Raw genomic sequence first — 12,656 nt, 5'->3', positions numbered from 1 at the left:
TTAGCACAGAAGCGACATTCTCTGTGAATCAACAGTTGAGTCATTATTTGCTCGTGTTGTTGGTGCTAGTATCGGTTTTCTGGTCACGTGATAACGGAACACCTTGGATTTTCTCCAAGTTGCACATACAATATTTCCAAGACACACAAGTTTATTATTATATTATTGTTTATTATAGAAAACAAAAACATAAAGGGTAACACTTTATTTTTTGCTCAGTACTTTTAATTCCTCTGTGAAAATGTCATGAACATGCCATTAAGTTTTATCGCATGTCATAACCTTATCGCAATCCAACCAAAATAGATGCTATACCTTGGAAAGGAAGGGCTCCTGATGGCCTCTATGGGCCCCTGTCTTTTCCTGGCCCTTCTCACACCACTCTCTCTCTCTCCTCCATGCAGGCTACATTGAGGAGGCATGCATCATCCCCTGTCCGTCAGACTGTAAGCTCAGCGAGTGGTCCAACTGGTCCCGCTGCAGCAAGTCATGTGGTAGCGGGGTCAAAGTGCGTTCCAAGTGGCTCCGGGAGAAACCCTACAACGGAGGGCGACCCTGCCCCAAACTGGACCACATCAACCAGGTACAGCACGAGAAACACTCACAAGACTGTCTAATGTAGAAATTAGTTAATGTTTACTTGTAAGAATTTTGTCTGACAGCTGAGGGACTTCCTAATATGGATGCCATTTTTTCCTAATATAAATATTGTATTTTTCAGGCACTGTTTGTGATAAATAAAAATGTTTTTGTGTTAGAAACACATTATTACAAACACATAGAAGAGAGAAACAAATTAAATATTCATGAAAATATTCAGTTTGCATTACTCTCCGTTACTTTCTCTCTAGATTGCCAAATTGCTTTTGCTGGGTAGAATAGAGAGCCAGAGGAATGGATGCCATAAATGGATCTATCCACACTAATGCCTCTGTGAGCTGGCTGATTCCTGATTTGAGAAGTGAAATATTTTACCTTCAATATGAATAGAAATAGATTCAGAGAAGTGGATTCGATTCAAGCCATGTTGATCTGTTTCTCAGTGTTTGAATTCTTTTAAGGGGACTCCACAGAAGGAAGCTTTTATTTCCAATGTCACATTAATCAAATGTTTGATCGTGGCAGTTCAATATTTGCATTTATACCAATTATACTAAATCTATCCCACTTTCATTCCACAATGCACACTGGATACGGATGAACACAATAGGCCCAGGTAAGACCCTTTTCAGTATTATGAATTCATATTGTCAACAATGTCCCAGATACAGAATATCTATTTTTCTGCATAATACTGTACAGAACATTCCTAGATGTAGCGAGGTAGGATCAAAAAGGATAGACCTAAGCACTAACAAAACACCTCTGGTAATGTCTTAATCACCTCAACACAGTAATATCATTGACGCTATTCTTGTCACCCAAACTCAATGATAACGGAGGTAATAACCATAGACACATTCATGTCAAATCCCTTGCCTGGTGCCTTCCCCCAGGTGTATGAGGTTGTGCCATGTATTAGTGACTGTAGTCAGTATGTGTGGGTGGCTGAGCCCTGGAGTGTATGGAAGGTCAGCAACTTGGACCTGAAGGAGAACTGTGGAGAGGGAGTCCAGACCCGCAAAGTCAGGTACTACACCATTTCACTACATCACACTACTTTACACTAAATAAAACCATCCCAAGCAATGTTCTACTCCCTCATAGGAAGACCGTTGTGTCACACACAGTACAAATCCATGGTCCTCAACATATGCATTTAAATATGCTGTATATATTGCATTTGATTGACAGCTGATTTGAATGGAAAACGTTTTGACTATGTAAGGTCATATGAACACATCTCTGGGCCAATCCCGTAGGTGCATGCTGAACACTATTGACGGTCCATCTGAGTCGGTGGAGGACTACCTGTGTGACCCGGAGGACATGCCCTTGGGGACGCGGGGAAGCCGGCTGCCCTGCCCCGAGGACTGTGTCCTCTCTGACTGGAGCAGCTGGAACCGCTGCAGCCTGGTAAGAATAACTGGTCTGAGACCAGTCATCTTTATTCATGTATGTATGATGTGTATGTGATGGCTGTGGTAAGCGGTATCCTGCATATGTACAAAATTGTTGGCCTCTCTGGAGTCGCTGCAGCCTGCTAAGAACCACTAGTACACTTCTGTGGTAAGAACTGACCTTGGATCTGTAGGATAGTTTTTTTTTAATTCACCCACTGATTCTGTGATATGAAGTCCTGGGATTTAAACTGTGGTACCCATTTCTCCCTTTTTGAAAGAGACTGGAACCTAACATAAGGAGTTTGTTTGTCATAGTATAAATGGATTGTGAATCTTTCACAGTATGATATTTCTTCCACCCCGGAAGCAGAAAAAGAATCAAAAAGAAATACACTACCGTTCAAAAGTTTGGGGTCACTTAGAAACGTCCTTGTTTTTTTAAACTAAACCACATTTTTTTGTCCATTAAAATAACATCAAATTGATCAGAAATACAGTGTAGACATTGTTAATGTTGTAAATGACTATTGTAGCTGGAAACAACAGATTCTTTATGGAATATCTACATAGGCGAACAGAGGCCCATTATCAGCAACCATCACTTCTGTGTTCCAATGGCACGTTGTGTTAGCTAATCCAAGTTTATAATTTTAAAAGGCTAATTGATCATTAGAAAACTATTTTACAATTATGTTAGCACAGCTGAAAACTGTTGTTCTGATTAAAACTTATTCGGGTTGAGCTAACATAGGCTAATGCGATTAGCATGAGGTTGTAAGTAACAAGAACATTTCCCAGGACATAGACATATCTGATATTGGCAGAAAGCTTAAATTCTTGTTAATCTAACTGCACTGTCCAATTTACAGTAGCTATTACAGTGAAAGAATATCAAACTATTGTTTGAGGAGCGTGCGCAATTTTGAACATGTGCCTAACAAATTATGTACATTTAGGCAGTCTTGATACAAAATTTGGAACAGTAATGCAATGGTTCATTGGATCATTGGATTTGCACAAACACTGATGGCCAACATCTAAATTGCACCTGGGCTGGAATAATACATTATGGCTTTTCTCTTGCATTTCTAAGATGATGGTACAAAAAAATACAAAATAACGTTTTTTTATTTGTATTATCTTTTACCAGATCTAATGTGTTATATTCTCCTACATTCCTTTCACATTTCCACAAACTTCAAAGTGTTTCATTTGAAATGGTACCAAGAATATGCATATCCTTGCTTTAGGGCCTAAGAAGGCCAGCATCCCGTAATTGACTGTTCACTGTTGACGTTGAGACTGGTGTTTTGCTGGTACTATTTAATGAAGCGGCCAGTTGAGGACTTGTGAGGCATCCAGTAGTCCACTAGTTAACCGCAGTAACAGGGGATACTGCCTTTGTCCACTCCTACCCCTCTGACACATTTCATTGGTTGTAAAGGAGCGATGGAACTATTTTGACGTCACCTGCTGTTTTCCTGAAAGGGCACCAGCCATTGTTAATCACACCCCATTCTCTTTAAGTGCTTGACATGCTGACTTCCCACAATTCCAATCTCAACATGGAGTCGCGTTGGTACCAGTGGGACTTGTTCCATGTTTTATTCATGACGAATAAAACATTACAGCGATGGAGGTATTCCAGAGGCAGTGTTTTTCCCAGTCTCACACTGTGTACATGGAATGGAAGGAATGTTAGGATGGAAAATCTATTTGAGAAGCATCCTCAACGTTTTACCACACAATTCCTAAGCATGACATATTCCAGGAATGCCAGTAGTGAGGATATGGAAAAGTTGGCAGCCCTGGGAATTGGGAATGGCATGACATCAGAACATGGAATTTTAATCCACTTTTATTTAGGACAATTAAATATGGAGAAAGAACTGGGAAATAATCCAGAAGCCCGCAAATTCACACAGTTGAATCGACTTTTATGTTCAATAAATATGGACATCACGGTGGCAAGGGCTCTCCATTGAAAAGGGGCTTAAGTTCCAGCTCAGTGATCAGTCTACGTAGAATTCTTATCACTTGCTGCGATATGGACTTGTATATCATTTAAGCTATAAGAAAAATGCACAACCCTCCCTCCTTTTTGCTCAATCCCTCCATGTTGACGTGAAAGTGTGCCTACCTTTCAGCCATGCAGCTACAACAACAGCAGGAAACGGACAGCCTACGCCATCCGGTCACCTGGAGAAGGGAGACAATGTCCGGACACCACAGAGAAGGAGCCATGTAGTCTGAACCTGAACTGCTTTCACTATTTCTACAACATCACAGGTAAAAAAATACATTAAAAAAACGAAAGAATCGCAGAATATCTCACTTTGACATCTTCCATTTAGTTTGTCTATAAGTAGCTACTTTCCCTCATCAGTGGCTATCTACTTACACTGTTACTTAAAAGCCCAAATGCAGCCGTTTTTACCTCAATATCAAATCATTTCTGGGTAACAATTAAGTACCTTAATGTGACTGTTTTCAATCAAAATGGTCAAAAAGAAACAAAACTAGCTTCTTAGCATGAACAATTTCTTGGTGTATTAACTTATTAACCACCTGGTGACTCCATCCCACCAAAACAAGCAGAAATGTCAGGTGGTCTTTTTAAACAGCTCTTACACTAAAGAGTATTATTCCAGTATTATTCCAATTATTCCTAGTATTATTCCAACCTCATATGGTGGAAATATATATAAAACACAAGGAAATCATGTTTTTGACTGCACTGGGCCTATAAGTGTTCTAGTTTTACTCATACTGAAATAACTTTACCCAACCATTGCAGTTTAAAAAATATCTATATACACACTATAAGGTAGTGTATTAATATTGCACACTCTTGGTGCAGCTACTCCAATTGCACACTATCTAGTGCTACTCCAAAACTACTTGCCCCAATTAAACTGCACAGTCTTTTTTTGGTGGCTCCTCTGTGATTCCAGAGATTTGTAGTGTTATCTTCAATATTGTAGCTCTCTCTCCCTCTCCTCTCTCTGTCTGTTGCTCACTTCACTGCTAATCTGTAGCGCTCCTCTCCCAGCGGCACCCAGGCCTTTCAGGGCCACACAGTAACTATGTAAATAAAATACCAGTAGAGATCATTACTGGAAATGCTCTATTTCATGTTGCCAGGAACCATCTTGCCTCTGCTTGTCTGAATCATTCTGTCTCTCTCTCCACAATCTCCCTCTTCGACTCCCCCGAGTGCCACAAAGCTTTGCAGCAGGAGTTGAGCTCTCAAAACAGCCGCTTAAAAACAGCCACTCATCTTTGTCAGAGTGTTGCAGGCGTTTGAGTGATCCCCGGGCCCCTCAGCGGTAGACAGGCTTCCTGGCTTTAACTAGAGCCACATGGTTATTTGACTGGGGGCTCTGGGACTCCAACTTCTCTGGATTCAAATGATATGCTTCACTTCAGAGGCTCGTTTATTTTGGGTCTGTATTAAACAGGTTGAACTGCAAAGTCAAGGTGGTGTCTGTAAAATTAGTTATGTGAGGTGTGAAAGGGGCACAACACAACTTGATGTCTCTCTTGAACAGTGGTGCAAAATACTTAAGTTTTGGTGTAAAGTTTGAGTATCTGTACTTTACTATTTATGTTTTTGATTACTTTTACTTCACTACATTCCAAAAGAAAATGATGTACTTTTTACTCCATATATTTTCCCTGACAACCAAAGTTACTCCTTACATTTTGAATGCTTAGCAGGACAGGAAAATGGTCCAATTCACACACCTATCAACAGAACGTCCCTGGTCATCTTCACTGCCTATGATCTGGCGGTATAAGGGCACAAGGCGAGACACAGATGCAGACACAGGAGGCAGATGGTTAGAGTCCAAGATGTTTATTAACAATCCAAAAGGGGTAGGCAAGAGAATGGTCGTGGACAGGCAAAAAGTCAAAACCAGTTCAGCGTTCCAGAGGTACAGAATGGCAGGCAGGCTCGAGGTCAGGGCAGGCAGAATGTTCAGGCAGGCGGGAATGGAGTACAGAAAAACAGGCAAAGGTCAAATCCTGGAGGACTAGTAAAAGAGAATAGAAACGCAGGCGCACAGGGAAAAACCACACTGGTTGACTTGAACATACAAGACGAACTGGCACAGAGAGACAGGAAACACAGGGATATATATACCAGGGAAAATAAGCGACACCTGGAGGGGGTGGAAACAATCACAAGGACAGGTGAAACAGATCAGGGCGTGACAGGCGGACTCACTAAACACAAACACCTTATTTGTAAATGGCGTCTGAGTGTTGGAGTGGAGCGTGCCCCTAGCTATACATACATTTTATTTTAAATAAAATTGTGCCATTTGGTTTGATTAATATAATATACTTCTACTTCTTTCTATTTCATCCCTTACATTTACTTTTGATACTTAAGTATATTTAAAATCCAACACTTTTTGACTCACTCAAGTAGTATTTTACTGGGTGACTTTTTACTTTCACTGGAGTCATTTTCTATTAATGTATCTTTATTTTTATGCAAGTATGACAATTCCACAATTTCTTTTGATCTTTTTACGTGCTTCTCCGTCACGTGTCCTAGTTCAGCTGTCAAAAGCATGGCAGAGCAGGTGTTACCAGCAGTCACGACTCTGTTCAGTTCAAGTGTTAGAGGTGTTCTCTATGCATCTGTTGCCAAACTGAATCAACTGCCATCAAACTCAACTGAGTAAATATCCTAACTTTAGAAAAGGGCTTGGGGTTGGCACTGCCTTAAACAGGCTTTGACATCCAATGTACCCTTTGCCCAATGATTGAAGCTTTGCACATATATCTCAAGTCTGGTTTGGGGCAATGATGTATGTAAACACTAGATTACGGATGTTGTTTATTGGCCAAATGAAAGGCTTTGAAGGTACCGGTCGGACATATTGGTACTCCCCAGAAGAACCGTATGAATATAAGGGAACTCTTTACAGTATTTCTATTAAATGTTTCAAGGACGAAATAACATGGATTTAAGTATTTAAATATTGTAGTTGGCACACTTTACTATCAAAAAATGATACTTCAAGGAAAATGTTTTTACATATTTATTTTATTATTATTTGTATGTTTAGCTCACATAATAATTTCAAAGTATGCATTAAGGTGTCTGTAATAGAATCAATTTGGTAAAAACGAATGTAGAAATGAATTAAAATGAATTTATATAGCTTATTTTTACAATGGTGGTCAGGGTAGTAAAATGGTGGTGTGGTGGCTTCAAATCAGCGCAACCTATTAGCCATCTAGTGTATATATAAATCATTGGTTCGGGCCCTACAGTACACTGAGTATAGAAAACATTTTAGAACACCTGTTCTTTCCATGACATAGACTGACCAGGTGAATTCAGGTGAAAGCTATGACTCTTTATTGATGCCACTTGTTAAATCCACTTCAATCAATGTAGATGAAGGGGAGGAGACCGGTTAAAGAAGGATAATCAAGCCTTGAGACAATTGAGACACGGATTGTGTATGTTTTCCATTCAGAGGGTGAATGGGCAAGACAAAAAAATGTGCGCCTTTGAACGGGGTATGGTAGTAGATGCCAGGCACACCGATTTGTATCAAGAATGGTCCACCACCCAAAGGACATCCAGCCAACTTGACACAACTGTGGGAAGCATTGGAGTCAATATGGGCCAGCATCCCTGTGGAACATTTTCTACACCTTGTAGAGTCTGTGCCCCGACGAATTGAGGCTGTTCTGAGGGCAAAAAGGAGTGCAACTCAATATTAGGAAGGTGTTTCTAATGTTTATTATACTCAGTGTATGTTTGTGAGTTTGTCTTGAATTTGAGTGTGATTTTCATACTGGTCTGCCTTTTCCCCTCAGACTGGAGCACATGTCAGCTAAGTGCCAATGCTGTGTGTGGGAATGGCATCAAGACGCGGATGCTGGACTGTGTACGCAGCGACGGCAAGTCTGTCGACCTCAAGTTCTGTAAGGAGGTGAGGCCCTCTTAAACGCTCTTTCCCCAACTCCTGATTACAATCCTCGCCCTAATTCAGGTCCACTATGATGAAAGCCAATACTGAGTCAATACTAGTGATACTGAAATTGGACCGTTTCCAGAGTAACTGAACCATCTGTACTGTCAATATTTTGAAGTTGTGTGTCCTTGGAGTATTACTAATTTAGCTCAGCAGAGCAGCAGTAACATAATGTATTATCTCTTTGGATCAGTATCAGCCACAAGTGATTCTAGGCAAATAAAATGACAGGCATATACAGCATCTCCATAAAACATTTAGAAGTGTTTACACATGAGGATTGCTGTAGCCCCATCAGATTCAACTCAGATTCAACTTCATAATCCATTCAGACGTTCTCAAATTGTCCCTTGCAGGCTGTAGTGGAAAAACTAACCTCACTGCTATGGAACCCATGGCCCAGTTTCAGTCCGGCTCAATCAGGGATAACAGGATTTAAACAAGCCGGGTGCCCATCTTGTGCCAGAACAGAACCAGCAGCTCCTGGGAATTATAGGCTGTTTACCTAGGGTTCAGACAGAAGTAAGAAGTAGTGGGTCTGGGCTGGCTGTAACAGTCTGTTGCAAAACCCCACTATGATAGGTGTTGTGACTGATACTGTTACTGAGTGATAATGATCCCGCTCTTTCATAGCTGAGCCTGGAGAGGAAGTGGCAAATGAACATTTCCTGTGTGGTGGAGTGTCCCGTCAACTGCCAGCTGTCTGATTGGTCGGCCTGGTCAGAATGCTCGCACACGTGTGGACTGGATGGTAAGACCTGATTCTCCTCCTATATCCTTATTCTGTCAACGGCTCCTACTTGAACGTCTGAGATGGTCAAGAAGAAGAAGTGAAGGACACTTAATGGGTTAACTTCTCCAGAGGGTCATCAAACCAGACTCATCTTGGTGGTTATATGAATATTGCTTCAATATGAGATGCAGTGCTGTGTGTGGGAATGGGAATGAGTTAGAGAAGGAACGTATGAATGTTCTGCAATTGAATGCTTTGTTTGCCACAAATATCCTATTCAAGCTGAAATCCCAGAATACCTCAGGCAGCCATGGTTTGGGAAAAAACAAAGATTACAAACAAGACAAACGGCATTTAACACCGTCATACAGTGTCTTCAATCTCACTCTATTCCGTTCAACCAATGGCCTTACATAATAGAATGCACATCTCCCTACGTTCGCTGTGCTATTAACCCATGTTAAATCAACAGCTCCTTTATGCTGTCAGATGACCAGCGATCACAGGGATCTCCGTCTGCACCTACAAAAACAACACCGGCCGTTTGAGACACATCACATCACACTCTTAATGGGTTGGGAGAACCCCCCCCCCCCCCCAAAAAAAAATAGCAAGACTGCTCATTGAACTGAGAGAGATTGCCTCATACGTCGCCCTGTAAAGTGACTGCTCTGTCCTTTGTTGTTTGTTTGTTGTGCGGCATCAGACAATTGATTCTGTCCTATTATGTCTGTCTGCTAGCGGCCCTGTGGGAAGCCCTTTGAAGTAACAACCAGCCTATAGCCTCTAGCACCTGCAGCTAAATCACAGGCAAGAGATAAGTGTTTTAATAGTGGTTAAAGGTGCAGTGGGGATCCTCACCTGATCTATAGAGGATGTTCTGTTGGCTAGAACAGGGTGTGAGGTAGAATTATGTCTGAGAGAGAGTGCTGTATTTTACTGTCTGATAAGGATAGCAGGTGTTCTTTGTTGTTTGGTTGAGGGAGAGGATTGCTGGCTCTGTGTTGGAAAATGAGCTGTTATGTGTGACCAATTGCAAAACAGAGACGGAGAAAGGGTAAGGGGTTTGAAAGAGCATGTGGCGTGGAAGCAATGAGATGGATTTCTACGAGAGCCGTGGAAAGAGAGGAATTAATGCGAGGGAGAGGTGGAAATTGAGTCTGCAGTACTTGAAGTACCAGTGTGTTACAGCAAATCACAATCTGTGTGTGTGTGTGTGTGTGTGTGTGTGTGTGTGTGTGTGTGTGTGTGTGTGTGTGTGTGTGTGTGTGTGTGTGTGTGTGTGTGTGTGTGTGTGTGTGTGTGTGTGTGTGTGTGTGTGTGTGTGTGTGTGTGTGTGTGTGTGTGTGTGTGTGTGTGTGTGTGTGAGAGAGAGAGAGAGAGCTATCTTAATGCCTATACTTCATCTGAGATGATGCACTCTAAGTATATCTACTGTATACATCACATTGCAAAGCCCTTTAGAATCAAGAAGGCTTACGAAATACTCAAACTGCAGCCCACCCGATCCATTACACACAAGAGACTTCACCACCTCATATGGTCCTGTCATATAATAGGAAGGCAGTAGTTGTCAGAACAGAAAGGAAAAGTCATTTTGCTCAAGTGGAGGACTGGGAGTGGAGAGGTAATCAATATGGCTGGAGCACACAACAGTGTAGCTTTTTCAAGAGCTGCCTTTGTCAAGTAGTTAGGGACGACTAATACAGTAACCTATAAATAATATAGTAACACACACGCAAAAGACGCACAGGAGTCCACACGAATACACATGTACATAAATACACACAATAACTGTTTGTAGGCCTATACGGTAATTACATTTCTTTGCCAATTGAATGGTGAATGACCTGACATTAAAACAAAGGATGAACTTTAGCAGACTGCTCCATTCTTAAGGAAGGAACAACACATAATTGACTTGCGTTTGTCTAGACGGAGCTAGTGCATCTCCCTATTCAGACATCAGTCATATGTGGATGTAAATCACAGTCAAAGCTTCCTTTCTGAATGAAATAGTCTTCAACGTCTGCAGACTTTCTACATGTCTTTAGGTAGATGCGATACTGTAACTACTACAGATGTAGAATCTTCATTTGAGTCAGTTTACCTACAGCAGGAAAATAACACTCACCAACAGGAAATGTGAATTATTATCTGGATTATAATTCATGGACATTTTTGAAGGTGTTGATAGATTTTTTTTCATAAGGGGAAAAATGAAGTCTGAAATTTCAAAGTAAAAATTGCAAACGTCAGGAGCCTTTTAAACCTCAAATACACTACACGGTATTGCCAGAAAGTTGCCCTGCAACAGGGTGATCAAATTAAGATCCTACATCTGTACAAGACTAATTGTCCAGTGAGTGTCTCACATTAATGACGTCACTGCATTTTTGTGTTCCAGGGAGGATGTGGCGTAGCAGGGGGGTGGTGCAGGGGTCCCAGGGAGACGGGCGTCCCTGTCCCTCTCAGCTGGAGCAGTGGAAACCTTGTCCTGTCAGACCCTGTTACAGGTGGCAGTACAGTCCCTGGTCTGAGTGCAGAGTGGAGGTAGGCTACACCACACACTGTCTTATTCTCTCTTTGGCCCTTGTACTCAGTTAACCTACACAGAGGATATGATCTGACTTTTCCGTGTGTGTGTGTGTGTGTGTGTGTGTGTGTATGTCTCCCCCAGGAGGTGGTATGTGGAGCGGGACTTCGCTACCGGAACCTGACGTGCTTCGTGTCGGACGGCTCCGGAGAAGGAGAGGCCAGCATGGTGGAGGAGGAGCTGTGTGGGGGTCTGGAGCTGGCTGTCAACAAAGACAAGCTGATCATACTGAAGGAGACCTGTGTTCTGCCCTGTCCAGGTAAACAACCAGCTAATACAGCGCTCCTGTCTTATGTACAGTGCCTTGCGAAAGTATTCGGCCCCCTTGAACTTTGCGACCTTTTGCCACATTTCAGGCTTCAAACATAAAGATCTAAAACTGTATTTTTTTGTGAAGAATCAACAATAAGTGGGACACAATCATGAAGTGGAACGACATTTATTGGATATTTCAAACTTTTTTAACAAATCCAAAACTGAAAAATTGGGCGTGCAAAATTATTCAGCCCCCTTAAGTTAATACTTTGTAGCGCCACCTTTTGCTGCGATTACAGCTGTAAGTCGCTTGGGGTATGTCTCTATCAGTTTTGCACATCGAGAGACTGAAATGTTTTCCCATTCCTCCTTGCAAAACAGCTCGAGCTCAGTGAGGTTGGATGGAGAGCATTTGTGAACAGCAGTTTTCAGTTCTTTCCACAGATTCTCGATTGGATTCAGGTCTGGACTTTGACTTGAACATTCTAACACCTGGATATGTTTATTTTTGAACCATTCCATTGTAGATTTTGCTTTATGTTTTGGATCATTGTCTTGTTGGAAGACAAATCTCCGTCCCAGTCTCAGGTCTTTTGCAGACTCCATCAGGTTTTCTTCCAGAATGGTCCTGTATTTGGCTCCATCCATCTTCCCATCAATTTTAACCATCTTCCCTGTCCCTGCTGAAGAAAAGCAGGCCCAAACCATGATGCTGCCACCACCATGTTTGACAGTGGGGATGGTGTGTTCAGCTGTGTTGCTTTTACGCCAAACATAACGTTTTGCATTGTTGCCAAAAAGTTCAATTTTGGTTTCATCTAGAGCACCTTCTTCCACATGTTTGGTGTGTCTCCCAGGTGGCTTGTGGCAAACTTTAAACGACACTTTTTATGGATATCTTTAAGAAATGGCTTTCTTCTTGCCACTCTTCCATAAAGGCCAGATTTGTGCAATATACGACTGATTGTTGTCCTATGGACAGAGTCTCCCACCTCAGCTGTAGATCTCTGCAGTTCATCCAGAGTGATCATGGGCCTCTTGGCTGCATCTCTGATCAGTCTTCT

At 41.8% G+C, this 12,656-nt stretch overlaps 1 protein-coding gene across 1 annotated transcript in view; it reads left to right on the top strand.

Moving 5' to 3' along the window:
• LOC139365860 (thrombospondin type-1 domain-containing protein 7A-like) overlaps positions 1-12,656 on the top strand; it is a 100,225-nt gene that overhangs the window by 80,782 nt on the left and 6,787 nt on the right. The window contains exons 15-23 of the mRNA XM_071102924.1: positions 405-583; positions 1,211-1,216; positions 1,497-1,630; positions 1,863-2,016; positions 4,151-4,292; positions 7,851-7,966; positions 8,642-8,759; positions 11,149-11,294; positions 11,422-11,596. Of these exons, the coding sequence (XP_070959025.1) occupies positions 405-583; positions 1,211-1,216; positions 1,497-1,630; positions 1,863-2,016; positions 4,151-4,292; positions 7,851-7,966; positions 8,642-8,759; positions 11,149-11,294; positions 11,422-11,596 (1,170 nt within the window). The remainder of the gene's footprint in view (positions 1-404; positions 584-1,210; positions 1,217-1,496; positions 1,631-1,862; positions 2,017-4,150; positions 4,293-7,850; positions 7,967-8,641; positions 8,760-11,148; positions 11,295-11,421; positions 11,597-12,656) is intronic.

This window comes from Oncorhynchus clarkii, chromosome 2 (genome assembly GCF_045791955.1).
Source record: "Oncorhynchus clarkii lewisi isolate Uvic-CL-2024 chromosome 2, UVic_Ocla_1.0, whole genome shotgun sequence".
In the NCBI taxonomy this organism is placed as follows: domain Eukaryota; kingdom Metazoa; phylum Chordata; class Actinopteri; order Salmoniformes; family Salmonidae; genus Oncorhynchus; species Oncorhynchus clarkii.
The sequence above is the reverse complement of the archived record's forward strand: the minus strand, read 5'-3'. Positions and strand labels throughout refer to the sequence as shown.